At 53.3% G+C, this 21,442-nt stretch overlaps 1 protein-coding gene across 4 annotated transcripts in view; it reads right to left on the bottom strand.

Annotated features, from left to right (window-relative positions):
• Positions 1-11,760: 11,760 nt before the first annotated feature.
• CACNA2D2 (calcium voltage-gated channel auxiliary subunit alpha2delta 2) overlaps positions 11,761-21,442 on the bottom strand; it is a 570,874-nt gene continuing 561,192 nt past the window's right edge. For 3 of the 4 annotated variants that reach the window (XM_077821335.1, XM_077821333.1, XM_077821334.1), the window contains 8 exons: positions 19,988-20,059; positions 19,162-19,314; positions 17,935-17,987; positions 15,708-15,763; positions 15,211-15,334; positions 13,134-13,243; positions 12,264-12,340; positions 11,761-11,934 (listed from right to left, as the gene is read on the bottom strand). In XM_077821335.1, coding sequence (XP_077677461.1) covers positions 11,806-11,934; positions 12,264-12,340; positions 13,134-13,243; positions 15,211-15,334; positions 15,708-15,763; positions 17,935-17,987; positions 19,162-19,314; positions 19,988-20,059 — 774 coding nt within the window. In that variant the 3' untranslated portion in view covers positions 11,761-11,805. Of the gene's footprint in view, positions 11,935-12,263; positions 12,353-13,133; positions 13,244-15,210; positions 15,335-15,707; positions 15,764-17,934; positions 17,988-19,161; positions 19,315-19,987; positions 20,060-21,442 lie in introns of all 4 variants that reach the window. The other variant, XM_077821332.1, reaches the window with a different exon arrangement.

Genomic DNA, 21,442 nt, shown 5'->3' with positions numbered 1-21,442 from the left:
CACACAGGATCCTAGGGCAAGGCTGCACCAGTAAGTGCCCTATTGTTGACTGTCCAGAGTCCACAGCTACAGCTCTACATTTCAAAGCCAACAGGCTGAAGCGTCCCTAAAGGAATGCCAAGTTCTCAAGGGCCCAGCATCATTCCCCATGCCTGATCTCTCTGGGGGCAAGATTGCACCAAAACTAGTTATACAGGTAGTATGATGAGTGGAACTGAAGAGAGAGGCTAAGGTTTCAGGCAGGACTCGGATTGGTGAAGGACCTGAGGTACAGCTATAAAAGCCAAGTACCTGGCTGCTACTAGCATTAATAGCAGACCCTCAGCGGATACTGCTGGCCTCAGAGTATATTAAACACTACGACTCTGCCTGCTTAATGCATCACTTATTGCTAGTGAAACCAGACAGCCAATTGGATTAGATTTTTATCCATAAAGATTGATAAACATTGTTTTCACCAGACACACACAAAATGATGAAAAGATATTTTCACTTATTATAATTGAAATGTACAGAGCAGCAAAGTTAGAAAAATGCTGCTTGAGAACTGATTAATATAGAGTTTAAGATTTACGTCGTATATTTTGACAGGTGATGTTGACAATTTGTGATTTAATAGTTATAAAGCTTTAACTTTTTGAATCTCAGCATCTATTGTTAGTAATTATTGCCTGACACCCCCCTGATAATTTCTCACAACTGTGAAAGTTGAAATAGCTGACAAAAAATTAAAAATGCTTAAAATCCATAAGCTTGCACAGCTGTGAAAAATTAAATTGATAAAAATGGAAAAGAATTTTAAAAATAAACATTGATGTTATCCACTGAAATGATAAAAAATAAAAATCTAATTCTGCCAAGCCTTCTTACATGCTCAAGGACAAAGAAGCCGTTTATGTCCATATTTGAGAGGCTCTTCCTGTCAAATTTCAGTAACTGTGGGACTTTTCCTAGCTTCAGGAAGACTCCTTGCCATAAGACACTCCCTCCCACAATACACAGTAGTACCATTCGATTCACTCACCTCTCCCTCTGCATGTTGGCCAGCATGGAAGGACTGATAGTTACGGCTGCTGGTGTCTCAGCCAGGCTGTCTGGATATTAATGCTTGATTGTTTTCCCTTTTCTGTTCTCTGTGGAGGCTGCTTCCCAACAGGTCCCATGCACGTCGAAAGGAAAGCACAGCCCTTTTTCTAACAGCAGGTGACACAAACATGGATGGGTGTGTGCGTGTGCGTGCTTGGTATGGACACATGTGGGCATGCATATCTTCGTGCATGCGCAGGGTTTTCTGCTGTTCTTAAGCTCTCTGCTGGCATAGCCATTCCGAACCAAGCACCTTATCTTCTGGTGCTTTCCCTGGTGGCTTGCTCTTTCTCCCTTTTTGGGGAGAGTGGCCCTGCACACAAGAATCTTGGTGGCTGGGGTGCTACAATGGCCTCCATTTCGTATGGTGGCAAGACCCAGTGTTGCAGCACTCTGCCTCAGTTTCCCCCTCCTCAGGAGCTTGATGACCAGGGATTTCACAAACTTATTTCAATCATGCCCTTGTTCAGCCTCAGTTGTTAAGACAAACAGCAGCTGTTCAAGGCCAAAGATAAAGTCCTCAGGGTCCAAACTTGAAAAGAGACTAGAAATCATAAACAGAGGTCCCTCTTCCCTGCTGATCTTCAACCATGATCCCACTAAGGCCTTACTAAACATAAGGAGATGTAAATCTGGCCCATCCCTTGAGCTCTTCTTCTGCAAACTCTCACCCCCTCCACTTGGGCTCTGCAGGAACCTCCCTGCTCTTTGGCTGAGTGCAACCAGCCAGGGTTTTCTTGCCTGAGGCCCCTTTTCCTCCAGCAGGTTCTCACTTCTTCCTCTCCCAAGGGGATCCCTGCTGCTCCTGCTTCTCCTTGTTAATGATAGCCCTGCTTTTTACTGGAAATCCCCATCCCCTCCTCAGCTGCAGTCCCCAACCCTCCTACAGGCCCAAGTACCATTCTGGGCGGGCGCTATGAAAGGTGTCCTCATTGCCCAGCTAGAACGGTGGGGTAAGCAAGCGGCTTAGCAGAGCCCTGAGCTGATGAGATTTCCTTTCCTGTTGGGGTTTCAGGCCCTGAGCAGAAGATGAAAGCACTCTAGTGACTCGAGCGTTGTATCTGCTGGGCACTGGAAGGAAGGGAGAGCCTGATGCCTTACACAAATTTTGACAGATTCTTGAACATTTCCCTGACACCTTTTACAGGTCATAGCAGAAACCGTAGGGGCTTGATTTGCTTCTCATTTAGGGCCCAATACTCCTGCTATAAAGCAGTGATACGCAAATCTCCGTGGTTCAGGAGCCAAATTAGCACTCAGCATTACCCAAAAGATCTTCATTGTTTCGTTTACTATAGTACTACATAGTTTTATTTAAATAATATGACAGTGGAATGATAGGTCCATCAATGGCTATGAGCCAGGATGGGCAGGGACCATGTCCCTAGCCGCGGTTTGCCAGAGGCTGGGAATGAGAGAGGAGGTGGATCACTTGGTGATTACCTGTTCTGTTCATTCCCTCTGGGGCACCTGGCATTGGCCGCTGCCGGAAGACAGGATACTGGGCTGGATGGACCTCTGGTCTGACCCGGTATGGCCGTTCTTATATTCACTGACCAAGTATTATCATTATCAATTACAATTGGTTAATAATACGATGAAAGCATCCTGATTGGTTAATAACTTATATTGGTTAATAATGAAGTAACACAGTGTTTTAACAAAAACAATAAGGAGTCCGGTGGCACTTTAAAGACTAACAGATATATTTGAGCATAAGATTTTGTGGGTAAAAACCTCACTTCTTCAGGGGCATGTGTTCATGTCATGTGCCGCACCAGTCACATTGTGGCGCGCGACCCACAGTCTGAGTATCACTGCTATAAAGGACCCTACCGTTGAGTTTTGTGGCCTTAAGTTGGCACCTTACCCGGGTATAGATCAGTGTCTGTGGCGTTACGGCTGAGGTTTCATTGCCAGCGCCATCTCTTTGCTAGTTGCAGCCAGAGAAGTGTTACTTGGCTGGTCAGCTCTTTGGGGCAGGGATACGTGGTTTTGGTTTGTGTTTGTACAGTGCCTAGCGCAATGCAAGGCTTCTAGGCACAATCACAATGCACATACCTAACAAATAACAATGAGAGGGAGGGCAGAGAATGCAGCATAGTTTCCTCTAAAGACATTATAATTGTCAACAAACCCTAATTGCTAGCAACTCAGGCAAGTCAATGGTCCAACAGCAACCTTAACTCTGCCCACCTGTGTCCTCTGCTCACCTTCTCCCTAGTCTCATAGGTAACTTGCCCATGTGGGGTTATGAAGCGCGGTAATGCGGCCAGTAGTTGTTGGCTGATCTACGCCACACTCCCCATTCCGGCCTCTGTCAGGTGGTGGCAGGGTAGATCTTTGAGGCCCAGTCTGGTCCTGGAAGGGCCCCAATTTGGTCAGTGTCTAGCTGACATTTACTGAACTCATCTTCCTGTAACCCCTGAGGGGTAACGCAGGGCGGCCCCATTGTCCAGCTGGGGAAACTCATACACACATAGAGGGGAGATGACTTTACAACATGGCCAGGATTAGAACTCATGCCCTTACCAGCCTGATGTTGACCTGTTCCGTCCCCCCATCCCCACTGCTCGGTGCAGCTGTCCACCAGCCTGTCTTCCACCATTGCCAACGGGCCAGCCAGCAGGCAGCTAGCAATTGTGTCCTTGTGGGGCTGCATTTTGTGGCATAGGAAGGCGTATGCGTTTGTGACTAAACAGCAGACGAGAGACAGATCCAGGGACTGAGATGCTTGGAGATCGGAGGGTGGAGACTCAGAGACCTCTAACATGTCTCCTCTCAGCGAGCCCTCTGGCTCTCCTAAAGAGCCTGCTGATGACACAATGAGCAGCAACCAACCAGGTGTGCTGGAGAACACTGATGGGTGCTCCCTTCGCCAGTGCCTTCCCGGGGGAGCAAGCAGCTTCCTCCAGCCTTGGGGCGCTAGGTCCTGAATCCTGATATGGCACCAGCCCCACTCAGCTGCCACGACAAGTCTCCTGACCAGCATAAACTGGGATAACCAGTCCTCCTGTAGGAATCCCCCCCATACCTGAATGAAGGGCTTGTCCACTTGCATTCTCCATGTTGGGCCCACGTAGTTAGCAAGGGGCAGCTGGCTTTGGGCATTGCAACCCCTGCCAGCTGAGTATAGGGACATAGCCTGCCTTGTATATCTATAAGAACCTAATATTCTGCACTAACGTGTCAACCTCCCAGAGTCAAGCAGGAGCAATCAATCCATTAAAGCAGCTACTAATTCCCCAGCATATATGGCATCCCAGCCACCCTCCCCAATCCCATTCAAAACCAGCTAAAAAAAGCCACCACGTGTGAAGTGAAAATATGAACATTATTTAATAACTGATCCTCTGTAATAAACAATTTGAAAATATTTTACAAGGAATCACACACACAATATTTTACAAAGTTTTTTGTCTTTTTTTAAAGTTTTCTGACTGTTCTGTACAAAAAAAGATAAAATCAAATCAAATTAAAAAAAACAACCTTTTCGAATGAGCAGAAGAAAGCGTTCAGATGAGGAATGATCAGGATTTGATCCCAGCAGAACAACTATCTAGTGGTTCACTTTGTTCTTTTAGTTTTTAGTTTTTTAAACGTAAAATAGAATATATATATTTATATTTATGTATAGGCTTTTTTGTTATTCTCAAATGAGCACCTAACTAGACTATAGAATTACACAGACTCCCAGTAACACAGATCCAGCCATCTGTTCCAAACACGTTTCCCAGAGACATTTAACCAAACACACACTGAAAAAGCTACAAGCAAAATGACCATTAATTAACCCAGTCATTAATTAATGAATCACTTCCCTTACCCGCTCCCTCCCCTCCCCCGGCTCAAGGGTCAAACCGGCAAGGTCTGTGGCTTCCCCCTTCCCACCCCCCTCCCATCCCCCAAGTTGGTTTAGTTGAATTAATTTTATATAAGCATTACAAAGGTCTGGTGATTTCAGTTCCAGCCAGCCCTGGGCGCCCCCTGCTGGCAGCTGTGTGTCGGGTACAGGGGTACGTGGACACAGCTAAAGTGATGATGGCCAATAGGCCAATGCAGCCCCCAGTGCTGCACTGGAAACGGAGCAGCTCAGGGTGAGATGAGGTGTGCTCCAGCCCCTGTTGCTTTCCTAAGTGGGGATGGGTAGGTCACCGGTTCCCCATCTCCTGCCCTGAACCCACCCCCAAACCCCGGCTCCCCTCCTCCGCCCGATCCCCAGCACCCTGCACATGCATCAAATTCCTTCACTGGCTCCCTTGCTAGCCTCAGTGTACTCTGCACAGCTCTGCCCCGGCCATCCCCTCTACCTCCACCCCCACCTCACCCCCTGCACTCTGCCCCGGCCATCCCCTCTACCTCCACCCCCACTTCATCCCCTGCACTCTGCCCCGGCCATTACCCACCCCACCTCATCCCCTGCACTCTGCCCCAGCCCCAGCCCCAGCTCATTCCCTGCATTCTGCCCCAGCCATCCCTTCCCCCCACCCCCACCTTGGGCTCTGCACTCTGTCCCCACCATCCCCCATCCCCTGCACTCTGCCCTGGCCATCTCCTGCTCCCCGCAACACCTCCTGCCCTGCACTCTGCCCCAGTCTTCCCTTCCCCTGCCCCCCCCCATCCCCTGCACTCTGCCTGGCTCTCCCCTGCCCCACCCCCACTTCATCAGCACACTCTGCCCCAGCCATCTCCTCCCCCCCACCTCGTCCCCTGCACTCTGCACTGCTGGCGCTTCACTGGGAGACCTCTGAAATTCCTGCAGGCTGGGAGTGCCAGCCTCCTGCAGGGCACGCAGCTGGGGGGCAAAGGGACCTGGGTGCTTATGGCAATGGTGGGATCTGGTCAGAGTTCCTTCAGGGAAAACAAACACAGCGCTAGGGGAATTCAAGGGGAAAAGCCACCTCTAGCGTTGGCTGTTCTGACTGGTCTCCTGTTTGGCCCTGCGGCTGCTGGGGTGAAGTTTGTGTCAGGATCAGAGTAGGGTTACAGGGGGAATGGCGCTACCAGGCTCCTGGGTGAGGGGTGATGACAGTAGCCTAGCACAAAATGGTTCCCTGAACCAAAGATTGTGTTAGGGTGTGTGCAGGAGCGTGTGTACGTACGCGCGTGTGTGTTCACGGGAGGGGTAGCCACGTGGGCCAGGATGTGCTGGTGTGGGCACGGTCTGTGAACGCACAAGAGTGCGTATTCCCTTGTGCGTACGAGGGGATGTGTCTGCAGGTGGCTGTGTGAACACATGGGGAGAGCGGGTGCGCGCTGGGGGGCGTATCTGACAAGGGCTGTGTGCTGTTGCTGGATCCCAGGAAGCACTCTGCCCAGCAGGAACAGAGCTGCAGTGCCAGGGTGGAGGCAGGGCACAGCGAGGGCGCTAGCCTAATAACGCCCCAAGCGGCTAATGTCTTGTTTCAGGGCATGGCAGGTGCGTGGGAAGGAGCCTGGCTTCACTCTGGGAGCCCAGGCTGGGGCTGCAGGCTGCCCTGATCTGGAGCCCTGGGGAGACGCCGTTCTCACGGAGCAGAGACGATGCAGCCTGGCTGGCTAGTGCTGATGGGGCTGAGCTGTGCATATTCCAGGTGCAACTGGCTCTGCCACACGCTAGCAGCCAGGGGGAGGGAAATACATCTCTGCACGAGCCCCAGCTCTGTGAGCTAACAGAGAGCTCTCCTAGCTGAAAGGAGCAGCCTGCTACAGTCACGGGGGCCATCTGTTGGTGGGAGACACAATCAAACAAAGGGCTCATCTGGGCTCAGTGGACACTCTGCTGGGCCTTAAGCCAGTAGGTTATACAAGCAGCTCACAAACGGGCTCCTGTATATTGGCTCCACACTGTGGTGTCACACAGCAGAGCAATGCCCCCCGCCTGCCTGCCTCCTCGCTCTTCCTGCCCAGGTGTCACCACACCAAAAATCAAGGAGATTCTATAGGAGCGTACATCTGGTTTTCTCTTCCTTGGCCTTTGGTTTCTGTTTGCTCCTGAGCGGGGACACACATTCCCTGGCTCCGTGGCTTCAGGCAAACACGGAGATGGGGGCAAGGTGGCGGCAGGCTCGTTTTTTTTACCCTAGGGGTTCAGTCCGGCTTTGGTGAGAAGTGAAAGGAAATGGAGGTGGGGCGGGATCTGTTAGTACCTCACAGATGTTTGCCCACGTCACACAGCAGTCGCACGGTCTGGCACGGCTTGGCAGTCTTGGCTCAGGAGAGACCAAGGGTACAGGATGAGGTGGGGGGCACAGGTCAGCAGCTGTGGGTCAGCAATGGCTGGGCTCATCTTTGCTAACAGGAACACTAAACCGAATGAGCCGTGGACAGAACGGGAAGCAATGAGGTCTGGAAGGAGAGACCTTCTCAGACATTCGGCTGCTGGTTCTGAAGACAGGGATGGCAGCTGTGACAGCACATGAACCCTTGCTAACAACATAGCGGTTGAGGCAGGATTGGTTGTGGAGATAGCAAGAAAGACTAAATACCCCACCCTGCTCCCCGTACAGAGAGTGATTAAAAGGGAAGCTAAGAAGACCCAGCAGATGTGCCAGAGGCCTACTGGATCATGGTGCACAGCATGGCATCGCTCGCATGGGACTGCACTTTATTCTGCTGAGCTGCATTAATGTGGCCTGACATGGCACTGAGCTGCAGCACTCCGCTCCGGAGCGTCGCATTGCACTGAGCTGCAGCACTCCGCTCCGGAGCGTCGCATTGCACTGAGCTGCAGCACTCCGCTCCGGAGCGTCACATTGCACTGAGCTGCAGCACTCCGCTCCGGAGCGTCGCATTACACTGAGCTGCAGCACTCCGCTCCGGAGCGTCGCATTGCACTGAGCTGCAGCACTCCGCTCCGGTGCGTCGCATTGCACTGAGCTGCAGCACTCCGCTCCGGTGTGTCGCATTGCACTGAGCTGCAGCACTCCGCTCCGGAGCGTCGCATTGCACTGAGCTGCAGCACTCCGCTCCGGAGCGTCACATTGCACTGAGCTGCAGCACTCCGCTCCGGAGCGTCGCATTGCACTGAGCTGCAGCACTCCGCTCCGGTGCGTTGCATTGCACTGAGCTGCAGCACTCCACTCCGGAGCGTCGCATTGCACTGAGCTGCAGCACTCCGCTCCGGAGCGTCGCATTGCACTGAGCTGCAGCACTCCGCTCCGGAGCGTCGCATTGCACTGAGCTGCAGCACTCCGCTCCGGTGCTTCGCATTGCACTGAGCTGCAGCACTCCGCTCCGGAGCGTCGCATTGCACTGAGCTGCAGCACTCCGCTCCGGAGCGTCGCATTGCACTGAGCTGCAGCACTCCGCTCCGGAGCGTCGCATTGCACTGAGCTGCAGCACTCCGCTCCGGAGCGTCGCATTGCACTGAGCTGCAGCACTCCGCTCCGGTGCGTCGCATTGCACTGAGCTGCAGCACTCCGCTCCGGAGCGTCGCATTGCACTGAGCTGCAGCACTCCGCTCCGGTGCGTTGCATTGCACTGAGCTGCAGCACTGCACTCCGGAGCGTCGCATTGCACTGAGCTGCAGCACTCCGCTCCGGAGCGTCGCATTGCACTGAGCTGCAGCACTCCGCTCCGGAGCGTCGCATTGCACTGAGCTGCAGCACTCCGCTCCGGTGCTTCGCATTGCACTGAGCTGCAGCACTCCGCTCCGGAGCGTCGCATTGCACTGAGCTGCAGCACTCCGCTCCGGAGCGTCGCATTGCACTGAGCTGCAGCACTCCGCTCCGGTGCGTCGCATTGCACTGAGCTGCAGCACTCCGCTCCGGAGCGTCGCATTGCACTGAGCTGCAGCACTCCGCTCCGGTGCTTCGCATTGCACTGAGCTGCAGCACTCCGCTCCGGAGCGTCGCATTGCACTGAGCTGCAGCACTCCGCTCCGGTGCGTCGCATTGCACTGAGCTGCAGCACTCCGCTCCGGAGCGTCGCATTGCACGGAGCTGCAGCACTCCGCTCCGGAGCGTCGCATTGCACTGAGCTGCAGCTCCGGTGCGTCGCATTGCACTGAGCTGCGCCACTCTGCTCCAGTACGTGGCATGGCACTGAGCTGTCTCCCACTGCTCAGAGCTGCCTCACGTGATATGAAGCTGCGTCACATTTCCCACCACTGTGTTCCAATGCTCAGAGGAGTGTCGCATTGCACGGAGCTGCTTTCACACTGCGTGGAGTCACAATTGCATTGCCCTGCTCCCTGCACTGCACTGAACTGCCCCTCATGAAGTTGCTCTGTGCTCCCACCCATGAAGCAGCAATGAGCGAGGGTCCTTTCCCCTTTCCTGGCCACCCAACGCAAAGAGGCAGACGCGATATTTGGCTGGAGAGAAGGGGGCTTTGGGGTCGGGAGAGTACTCCAGTGCAGCTGAACCTGTGTTGAATGGCGTCCCTGCCTGTGCACCAGGAACAGCCCCAACAGCTGGGGACAAGCACAGAGCTAGCCCTGCCACTTTGATATCCCATCTAGACACCACTCGCTATGGTGGAAGGGATTCTAACTTTGATTTCAAAAGCTGGTCCCAGACATAAAACATGCCGTTATGAAGACAACTGGAGGGGCTCTTGGCGGGGGCTTGAGTTGAGTGGCAGGTGCCCATAGAACCCTCTCCCCTAAAACCAGATCTGAAAGGCCCGTGTGGGGGGCATCTGATGCCATCCGGATACATATGTGACATCAGGGACAGAAAGTGCTGGCTGCTACTTGAAAGACGGGTCAGTCTCAAGTCCCCAGTTAGTGAGACCCTAGGATCCAGATGTTCTGCCCTCTCCCAGACGTCTGGGTGCTTCACAGGCCCAGGGTAATGTGCGTCATGCACCGAGGCATTCCAAGTGTGAAAACAAGGGCTGTGGGCACCCAGATAATAATGTGTCAAATGCATCACGGCATTCCCCTGCTGGTGGCTCACCTGGCACTTTACCTCTGCCTGTGTAGCATCTTCCTCCTTTTCTTGCCCGGCATGCCGTTTCGGGAGGCTGAACTTACGCCTCTGGGGCCCAACCCCCTGCTCTGTGGCCAAACCCCCTTGCTAGCGCATGCCCTTTCCAAAGCGTCCACCAGGCAACCGATGGCCAAAGGTGCGTAAGGTCAAACTCTCCCCTCAGAGGCAGAGTTAATGGGAGCAACATGCGGGCACCACTTGGCCATTCTGGGGGGTTCAGTTCAGGGACCCTCTTCCTCTAGCAGAGCTGTCCTGGATGCCAGTCCCTCTGGGGGCATATTTGGGGTGTTAGGGCCAAACGCACCCTGGTGTATCTCTGCTGACTTAACAGTTACACCCAGGGATGAGCTTGGGCAGGGCTTTTTGGAGGTGTTGAACCCCACTGAGGTCTATGGGAGCTGTGGGGGCTCAGCACCCTCCTTATACCAGGCCCTGGGTGTTTTAAAAGGCCCTGATGGATCCTCTCCAGCTCTGCGTGCCTGGTGGAGAATGACTCAGCACAAAGGATCAGGGCACGCTACTCAAAGGAGTGGCTAGTGCCCGCCCTAATGGTGGTAGTCCGGTACAGAGAGAGATCCATGAACCCTTAGCCAAGCTTCCTGCTAATGTACCCTTGGGTCAACTGTCCAGGGGCAGCTGTTATCCGGCCTGGGTTGCAGTGGGAGGATATCTCTGGGGAATGAGGAGACAACTTGGACCAGGAAGTTCTTCTTACCCATGATTAGTCCCACCCACTGTATGCCAGGGCTAGAATGATGTACATGAATGGCTGCTGAAGGTCTTGGACCCTCTCTCCCAATTCCCCACGACAGAGTTATCGATTTAAATAAATAATACTGACCATGACATTCCATTCAAGTTTCTTTTTTTGTGTGTGTGTCCTTGTTGCTGACAATAAATACTTGTACTTCTTCAGGCTAAAACATTGGAAAGTAGATGTAGAAAGATCTGGTTTAAAATCCTCAGGCTACAAAATAATAATTGAAGATTGGAATAAGATGGATGTAAATAAGGTGAGACTTGGACGGGATGGCACTGGAAAGCACCTAGGGATTGGGTGGCATGGAGAAGCAAATGAGGACATTATAAAACTATGACATTGGTTGTTTTTTGTGTTCAAGAAGCCACGGTGATTGGCTGAGAAGTTAACAAGACTCGTCTCAATTTGGCAAGAAAACACCATTTTTTTCTCTTCTATTTTGTTTTGCGTTTTCATTTGGATGGGCAGGGTGGGAGGGCAGATTATCTCAAACACAAGAGCAATCTGGCATCAGTGTTGGTTAAATACTTTAAGACAGCAAAATGGTAAGACATCTCTCAATGGAAACTACAAAACCTCCCAGAATTCCACAGGTTCCATGAGGGAAAAGAGAGAAAAAAAAAAGAAAACCAAATCAAAAAAACCAGGTCACTGTTCTTCGTATTTGGCCAAAAGCTCAATGGCAGGGAGAGGACAGGGTCAAGGAGTCAAGAGCTCAAGGACGCTCACTGTCTGAAGAACAGAAGCCTCAAATGGGTTGTGATTCCCCAAGTCTTGCTCAAGCTCAGTTCTTACCAACCTGCTGCACAGAGACACTAGAAAGGCAAGGCCAGGTTGGAGAGAATGGGAAACAAAGCAAAAGGAAAAAGAAAAAGATATTCCAGGCTCCTGAGTGGAGTGAGAGGAGGTCCTCATGAGCCACAGCCAAGGTGTAACCAGAGCGGATGGGACGAGAAGAAGTTGCCCTTTTCCAACACGCCTGGAGAGGATGGAGATGGAGTTTTAAACAAAAGAAAAATGGATGGGTTGGACCAGATGGATGTTTTAAAGGCAAGATGCTGAGGACAGAGGCTGGTGGCTGGCAGTCAAGTAGAGGAGCAGCAGCTGCAGGGCTAACAAGATGCTGAGGGAGGGTTTGAAGGAGGCCCCTCTGCCGCAGTCTGAGGTATCTTCCTGCGGAGACAAAAGGCGAGATGGGTTTCTGCAGGGATTGGCTGGGTGGGCGAGATCATCACACATGTGCCAGTGGGACCCGGGACAAAGGCAGTCCCCATGCAGTGACCAGCTTCCGCTGACTGATGCCCAGAACAGACGCACTCACTCTAGGAAAGCTTCCAAACCAGGGGGAGGTTATTGCCTATGACCTGGTGCACCCTTAAAAAAGCATGAGCTGCTGGCAACCTTGCTTTCCATCCCTAGCAGATCTCGTGCACAGCTTGCCCTGCCTCTCTTCTCCTGGGACCCCTGCTTCCCCTGCCCCTGGAGCTGGTTCCCCCGCTTACCGTTGCATTGTAGTCAAAGCAGATGTGGGGACCTTTCCGGTACCGGGGCTTGTCTACCAGCTCACACTGATTTGGATCTCTCGGTGGAGCTTCATGTGTCAAGGATACAACGCGGTGCAGGCATGATTCTGGGGGAGAGGACAGAGGGACGAAGCAGGGCTGGGGCAGCTTAGAGAAGTTAAGCAATGGGACAGGAGGCCACCCAGAATGCAGGAGACTTCATGAGCTCTGTGATTAGGGAAGGACCGAGACCTCCCAAGATGTTCTCCCCGGTTCTCTTCTCTCCTCACTTGGAGGCTAGTGCACAGCATTGGCCCTTGGCTTTTAACACTTCTCTAGCAGGAACCATGTATTTCAACCCATCATCATCGATCCCCTTGCTGTCTTTGAAGCCCTCTGGCAGGTTGCCTTGGTCTCCTCTCTTCCCATTGAGAACAATTCCAGCTCCCTTAGCCTTCCCTCACTAGTCACCTGGCCTGGAGAACTTAAGTGATCACCTGGGCATCTGAACACTCTTGGGGGGTGCAGGCCCAGAAGAGAAACAGCTCAGAGCTGAACCCAGACAAGGCAGAGACACAACCAGCTCCAAGGGGAGCTGATCTGTGGACTATGTTTGTTATTTCTAAGGTGTTGGGCTGCCAGGGGCTGGGGTGGGTCCTGCACTAGCATGGGCTGCACTTAGGGCTCTCCTGAAACCTATGGGCTTAAAGAGGCGCTTATAGGGCATTGTACTGGCACTCAGTGCGGAGTGAATTCCACCCTCTATGATCATCCAGTAGAAAAGCTCCTCTTCTCTCCAGTGGCTGTTGGCCGTGTCCTGAGGCTGAGGCGGGAGCTGTGAAGCCCAATGCAGCAACAATCAAAGGATACCTCGTATCTCCGCCTGAGGGAGCTTGGTGGACTCACACTGGCTGCACATCGGCTTATCCGCTACGACGAACAGCAGGTTGGTGTTGGCGAGCTTCTGTGCGTGGAACAGCCTGTGGGAGGGGAGCAATGTGGTTATCCTGGGCCACATCTCTTGCCCTGCATCCTCCATCTCTGCTGTGCCGCTCCTGAGGAGCGGTGAGCAAACCCTGCTAGTGCTACCTGGGAACCCCTAGCTACCATGAGTGCGCTTCTTCCTTGGCTTGGCTGACCTGTGACCCTGAGCCCCACACGCCAGTACAGGCCGCCACATCCCCTGCCATTGGTGACCTCCCAAGTGTTATCAGGGAGCGACGTGAAGGAAGATTAAGGTACCAAACAGGAGTCCAAAGCTTTCAACCCATCTGGTGGCCCTATTCAGCTGGGTGAAATTCCTTCCTGCCCAGGCTGTGAGGATTCGGGTGTCAGAGCCGCTGTGTTGACGTTAGAGGGGAATGGTTCCACTTAATGAAACCCCAGTAGCCTGCACAATTTGGAGCTCACCTCGCATCCAGCTCACTCAGCCCAAGGGGCGGTCTGTACCAGCAATTGCTGGTGTCATGGGACAATGCTACTGCAAGTGTTTATTTATATAAAGGGGCCACAGCCGAGAGTGGTGCTTTACAAACAGAGAGAGACACAATTCACACCTCCAGTGTAAAATTAGATCAGGGCCACAACAGCCATCACATCACAGAGGGAACAGTAGCTCTGGCACCCCCAACCCCAGCACCGCTGCATCCTCCTTCCCCTTCTCAGCAGGCGTGGGAACGAACCGGGGATCTTTTCGGGGGGGGATTGCTGCTGCCACCTGGGCATCTCAGCAATCAATAACTGACCATCGGCTGAATTAAAGTCATTATTAATTCATGCACCCACAAGACTTTTCTGGTCTTGCAGTTCTTATTGAGTCAGCAAGGTACCCAAGCTTTGCCCAACCGAGGGTGACGTGTCAGTTGGGCAGGTGATGAAGGGCCCCATCCAAACTATGTACCATGGAGCAGGATGCAGCTGCCCATTGAGAGACTACAGATCCCAGCACGCAAGGCACTGCTCAGAATTGACTAGCCTGGCCTCTGTGCATGCTGACAGGCCTTTGGCTAACGTGGCTTAATTAGGATCAGCTAAAATGATCATGTAACAAATTCTGCTCTCATTTACACTGGTCCCATACACAGATTTGTATTTGGTCCAGTATAAAATACACCAGCATTTTAAACCGCAAGACCTCCTGAGTTAAAAAAGAACCTGAAGGGGAAGAGAAAGTTCCTCTCCCAGGTGTCAATGTTCCCTAGCTTCTCATCAGGAAGGCTTTCTGGGCGGAGGAGTCTGATCAGCTAACAATGGCTCAGAGTGTGCAGATCTCTCATACAACCCTGCGGATCAGGGACTCCGCAGCCAAATGCAACAAAACAAATCACACAAGCGCAAGCAGTGACATTCTAGCAGCTGCCTGTGATTCTGCACAGAGCTGATGGCACAAAGAGTTTGGCTTCAAACCTGCAAATGCACTCGAGATGCAGTACCACTGCATGCTTGTTGGCTGCTACTGCTTATGACACTGCCAGCGCTGCTGTGTTTGTTCCAATCCTTGGCGCGACTGCAAAGCACCTGTGCCACTCAAGGAGAAGCAGCTGAAGTGGAAAGAAGAGATGGAGCTTCCTTTGCATGGGACCTGATTCAGCTCCCACTGAATTGGGGTGCAATTGAGTGCAAATTGAGTGCAAATTGCTTTGATTTTAACAGGAGTTGGATGGGGCCCAAGGAGCCATCTTCATTGTTCTGCTCTTCTTCAGCAGCACGGCTCCTTCCTCTCCAAGCCGTTGGATTGACGACATGCAGCCTGCTGCACAGGACTGACACTAGGGCACTCCAGTGTCCCCAGCCTCAGGACCCCTTGGAAGGAGAAAGACACTCTCACGCCCCCAGCCCTCCTGGCAACAGAGCCCATGTTGTCTAGCTGTGACACGCACTCTGGACACCATGTTCTGGTTACCAGCTGCTCTGAAGCCCGTCGCTGTGGGCACCCTGTCACACTGACCTTGAGCAGTTTCCACAGTCGATCATAGCGTTATAAGTGGCGTTGACGGTGCTGAAGTAGTACTGCGTCTGCTTCATGATGCAGCTGGTCTCTCTGGACTCCATGCTGTCTGCTGTGACATCCTCTGTCACCAGGGACAAGACACAGCTGGGACATGGCAGGAGGAAAACCCTTGGCTACTCATTCCCACCCCACTGGAATGTGCCCTGCTTCTCTAAGCCCCTCTGAAGCAGTGGCCAGAACTAAGGCGGACTTTGCTGTCCAAAAATACACTCAATACAATGTACCCCTGAAATGTGCACACTGGGGCTGGGTGGTTACTGCAGTGACTCCAGGTGCTGGCCAATGGAGGATCAGCTGGTGACATCATCTATCTATCTCAGTCGCTTAGTACTCTCCATCCCCCGGACAGACGTTTACTCCCCCTCTCTCATGTGCTCCCTCCTCCTGACTCATCCCTCCCACTGCTGCACGGTGTTAACCCGGGCAGATCGTACCTGTTTGAAACCAGCTGCTGTAGGTGAGGCCATACAAGAGCTGCTGGAACAAAGACCTTTGGGAAGGAAAACACAGAGCTGTTAGTTGACATGAGAGGCCAATCAGAACACACTGCTAGGGCCAGGCTACAAACTGACTATAAGGCTGTGGGCTGGAGCACTAGTATAGACAGTTTTACACTGTGCCAGCTGAGCCCCCTTCACTCCAGCCTGACATGCAGCTCACAAGGTCAGAAGCCGGAAGCAGATGTTTCTTCTCCCTTTCGCTCTCTGTGCAGGAGGTTGCTTTGCCTGGCTTTGAGCTACTCGGACATCATGAAGGCAGGTACAGCCATCGCATGAAAGGAACCCACCCCATTCCACCGTGAATCTGATCAAAGCCAAAGAGACCCAGCCGCTCTAAGCCTTCTCTTCCATCGAAGAGCACTCGCTTTCCTTAGGCTATTCTCCTCCGCAAGCGGAACTCAAATTCTGCCACTTGGCAGGTGACATCACTGAAGCAGATACGAGCAATTAACATAAACGCGGCAAAAACTGGGTGAGAGATGACGTTCCATTTGCTAATAAAGTACGATTTTCAAACCAAACCCACACAGCATCCAGGAGCAATTCTACTGGCCCCAAGGCTATCCCCTTCCATCTCTCTCCATCCAGAGAGATCGGGGCGGACAAACTTTTTGGCCTGAGGACAACATCAGGTTTCCAAAATTGTATGAAGGGCTGGTTAGGGGTGGCTGTGCCTCCCCAAACAGCCAGGCGTGGCCTAGCCCCCACCCCCTATCTGACCCACCCGCTTCTCACTCCCTGACGGCCCTCCCGGGACTCCTGCCCCATCCACCCCCCCCCGCTCCCTCTCCCCTGACTGCCCTCGGACCCCCCGCCACCCCATCCAACCCTTCCTCTCATTTCTGACTGCCCCCCCTGGGACTCCTGCCCCATCCAACCACCCCTTCTCCCTGTCCCGACCGCCCCCAGAACCCCTGCCTCTGACTGTCCCCCACCACCCCATCCAACCCCCCCCTCCTTCCTGACTGCCCCCGTGGGACCCCTGCCCCCATTCAACCCCCCTGTTCCCCGCCCTCTGACTGTTTTGACCCCTATCCACACCCCTGACCACCACCCCGAACTCCCCTGCCCTCTATCCAACCTCCCCTGCTCCCTGCCCACTTACCGCACTGCCTGGAGCACCGGTGGCTGGCGGCACTACAGCCGCGTCGCCCAGAGCACCGGGACAGGCAGCTGTGCTGCCAGGCTGGATCCAGCCACGCCACCGTGCAGCACAGAGCACCGGGTCAGGCTGTGGCTCTGCAGCTGTGCTGCAGAGCTCCCCTGAGGCTGCATGGGAGGGGGAACAGCGGGGGAGGGTCCCGTGGGCTGGATGTGGCCCATGGGCCATAGTTTGCCCACCTCTGAGATAGATAGATCCATCCGTCCATCTATCCATCCAGATAGATCTATCTACTAATAGCACTAACACCACTGCATCTGGGCACCAACCTAATGATCTATGTAACACTCCCATAAAAAGCACGAAAGCCAAAAATGTTCACATTTGGGTGGTGAAAGTTAGATATCTATATCCACATTTAGACCCCTAAATAAAAATGGCCTGATTTTCAAACATGCGTTGCTGAGCACCAGCAGCTCCCGATAAAGTCAGGGAAGCCACTTATTTAGGTACCTAATTTTAGACAGCCATGTTTGAAACTTTCCGCTTAACTGTACAGAGAAATGTATAACTGATGCCTAGGGGTGTGTGGGTGTCTGTGGGTGTGAGACAGAGAGAGAGATGCTGACTAAAGGGAGTATCTCACATTGTATCTGAAAGGTGTAAACACCAAGGGAGCAGAGCAGGGAAATAATCAGGAGATCGGGGCTGAAATGGACTAGTGCAGACATAGGCTGAATCGCAAGGAACATTTTCTGATGCTGAGACTTGTTAGGCAGAAATGGAGGCTCCCAAAGGAAGTGAGGTGGAAGCCCCACAGATTCAGAAGAAGAGTGGACAAGCCCCAGGAGCATGGAGTGTAGGGAAGTCTCTGGCCCGGGGGATGGGATGGACCAGATGGGAGCTATTAAAGCATTTCCACCTGACTTCTATCACTTGCACTTTCTCACTCTGCCTCGCTGTGGCACATCCTTACTCTCCAGTCTCACTCTAAAATCTGGGCCGCAGATAGCTCCCCTGGCTGCTCGGGGCTCAGCAGCAGTGGAGATGGAGACTTACCACGCGGCGGCTGATGTCCACCAAGCCAGGTTCAGGAAATCTGCCATGGTGGGCTGAAAAGAAAGAGGAGAAGGAAACAACGTGTCAACAGAGCCGGGCCCACCTGTCAACAGGGCCGCCGAGAAACTCTACAATTACAAACCAGTGGGCAGCATCCAGGGATTGATGCTGCAAAAGAACAGGTGTGAAGCGCTCCCCGGAGATGCCTGTGCTAGAGCCCCACAGATAGAGGGCTCCATTTGCTCTTGTCTCCCCTGCTTTATAACATATGAGTGACTCTAAACATGGCTGGTGTCCACACTTCCCCGGGTTAACGCTTGGTTAGTGACTGTGGCCACTAGTGGTCTTTCTCCCAGCCAGAGGCCTGGGCCGGCACACTGCTGTTACTGGCTAACCTGTCTGGCTCACTGCTCTTTTGCAGAGTAGTGCTAACTCCTTAACCAGGCCTGCATAACTGGTGCGGCTGGTCCCCCTTCCTCTCTGTGCGCTAGGACACTCCAGAGTGCATTGCAGTACTTGATGCTGGGGCTGCTCTGTGTCGCATCCACTGGGCACTCAAGCCCCCGCTGCGGCACTCTGGGAGAGCTGCCCGTGTTTTCCCAGAACGCGCTCAGACCGATGCAGTAGGCAGCTAGGTAAAGGTGGACGCACAGCCACAGCTGGCACACGATTGTGCTGCGAGGAGCTGCATGGACACAACTCACTCATGCTGCTGGGTACCATATCGGAGGAGACCGCAGCCTAGCCACAAAGCCTAAGCGCATGTGAGACAAGAGGCTATTTCGGACTCTGCACCCGACAGGGAAGCTGAACCTTGAGGAGCTACTTTCCACAGTTCCCGGCTCCACAAGGCATAAGGAAGAGGAGGGATAAAGCAGCCCTCTCCTAGTCCAGTGCAATGTTGAATCCCCTGGGGACACAGCACTTGGGGTCTGTGAGAGCACACTGTCTGGAAGTATCACCCAAGTCTTGGCACCAACAGGCAGACTAAGAGGACTGGCCAGCTTTTCCCTGTTACATTCTGGGAGGACATCTGTTGCTCTCATTGGCTGCATTACCCAGCTGCTATGCCCTATGAGAAAGCCAAAGGAATTTCTCCCTCTGGTTTCCTTGTGGCAATCAATGGCTCTTTAATTGCCGGGCTGTCAGGGATACAGCCCCTGGACCAGCAGGTGAACTTAGCCCTCGCCTCAGCTGTACGAGCACTGCCCATAGCCCTGCACTCACCACAAACACCCCTCTGGGGGCAGCTCCCGTGTTGCTCGGAGCTTCTGGGGTGCACACCGACTGGAAGTCGTAGGACTCCTTCCGCGCGAAGAAGGAGTTGTTGTAGAGGGCAGACATCAAATTAGCATCCACCTCACTGAAAAACTTTCCCACCTGGAACGGACGACACCAGAGCAGAGGGGGTGAGTCTGTGCTGAGCATGGGAAATGAGACATGCTCTCTTCACAGCAGGGCTCTGCGTTGAGTCATCCAGCCAGAGTTCACGGGTGCAGTACAGGAGCCAGGCTTACGGTTACAAATGAAATGAGTTTGAAGGTCTCTGCTGAGTCCCCTGTGGGTGCTTCTTAACCCAATACACAGTTCAGTACCAGCAGGAATGACCCAGGAATGGAATAGTGGTGGTGGGGCCGCAGCTCAGGGCTGAAGGTCACTGGCAGACCTGGGGGGCGAGGGGGCAAGGACTGGAACAGCAGGGGGTGCTGTGGGGCAGGACACAGGGGCATTGGCAGATCCGTAGACGGGCTCAGGCCTGGAGGAGCAAGGAGGCTGCCGGTCAGGATTGAGGTGCACTGGCAGAGCTGTGTATGTGGGGAGCCTAGGGCAGGAATAGCAGGGGGGCTGCAGGCCATCAGCCATGCACTGTTCTTAGGGGCAGAGTTACCAGTCCCTCACTTTCAGACACAACTGAAATTTACCCAAATTGGCCATGAGGGGGCAAATCACCAAGCTTCTCTGTGCTCTGACTGGGATTTCCCTTCCTTCCACTCCCAGCATCTCAGAGCCAAGACCCTCCACCCCAGCCTTTGGCAGAAGAACTGCTGCTCACCTGGTACCAATGGTCTTCCTGGTTGGAGAGCACCAGAAAGCCTCCATCATCGATGAGAACGCAAATGAGGTCCTGCAAAAGGAGGAGAGCATTGGTCTGACGTAGGCAGCTCAGAGCTTTGGGCAGCACTGCTGGGCTCAGCTGTGTCCAGGCAGCTGTGCCATGGGGGCAGAGCCCGGCCACTGCCCACTGGCCAAATTCAAGTGAGTTTCAAGAGAAATGCAAGCAGCACATGAAATTCCTGGACAGGTCAGCCCTGCCCTGAGCACCTGGTTCCCTGGGACACTCCTTCAAGAATCGTCCTGAAAGCACATGGGTCTTCATGTGTTAAAGGGCTGCTGTACTGTGTGAAAGGGCAGCACTGAGATACAGCTGCCACATTGGGAGGTATGGGCCACCCAGAGGATGGAACAAACCTTTGTAAAGGAAGTCTGTATCAAAATCCTCCTGCCAGGGCGACGTCTGATTGACAAGAGACAGGGACAGAGTTAAAGGCATCTGCATGACTCTACATGTGTTTTCTGCCTTTCCAATTTGATGTGTTCAGGAGCAACCTTAACTTAGAATTTCCTGCCTTTCTGATGATTTTTTAAATCACATCAGAGTTTTTCTAGTGTGATTTCTTCTGGAGATACAGACGGGTATTTTCAACCTTCACCGAAGTTTTTTGTCTTGGAATTTCCTCTGGGTTTTGAAAACATTTGTCACAAAGTACTCTGAGTCGGGAGGCTTTGCAGGCTCTCTCATCCCTGTGGTGTGTAATAATCATCCCTAGCTCTTAGCATTTCGCAGCAGTAGAGCTCAAAGTGCTTTACAAAGAATCATGATCTCCATTTTACAGGTGAAAGAGGGGAAGTGACTTGCCCCAGATCACCCAGCAGGTGGAGCCGCCAATAGAACTCATGTCCCCTGAGAGTCCCACACTGGAACTCTGTCCATGCTGGGCAGTCAGAGGGGACTACCTGTGTGACTGCAGGAGTCCTGCAAGGTGATGATGTAGATCAGAGGTTCTCAAACTGTGGTCCGTGAGCTCCATTCAGGTGGTCCGCGGATAGTTCCCTCTAAGGTGCGCACCTGGGCGGTCGCACACGAGAGAATGAAGGGCCACCCACCTAATTAGTGGAGCTGCGCAGGCGTGGCTCCACTAATTAGGTACCTGGACCCTGGAGAAGATGCACATGTAAGGTGAGGTGGCGGCCTTGAGGGGAATAGGGGGTAGGCGGCAGTGGGGTGAGAAGAGGGGGTGGGGGGAATTTGGGACGTGCAGGGCTGCGGCAGCCAGAGAAAGAGGCGACTTTCCCCAGCTCCAGGGCTGTGGCTGCTGGGGAGAGACGGCCCTCCTTCCCAGCCTCTGCTCTGTGGCTGTTATGGTAGGGGAGAGACGGCCCCCTTTCCAGCCTCAGCTCTGGGGCTGCTGTGGCGGGAGAGAGACCCCCCTCCTGCCACAGCCGGGGA

This window comes from Eretmochelys imbricata, chromosome 7 (genome assembly GCF_965152235.1).
Source record: "Eretmochelys imbricata isolate rEreImb1 chromosome 7, rEreImb1.hap1, whole genome shotgun sequence".
Lineage (NCBI taxonomy): Eukaryota > Metazoa > Chordata > Testudines > Cheloniidae > Eretmochelys > Eretmochelys imbricata.
Note: the sequence above shows the minus strand (reverse complement) of the source record. Positions and strands in the feature narration are given on the sequence as shown.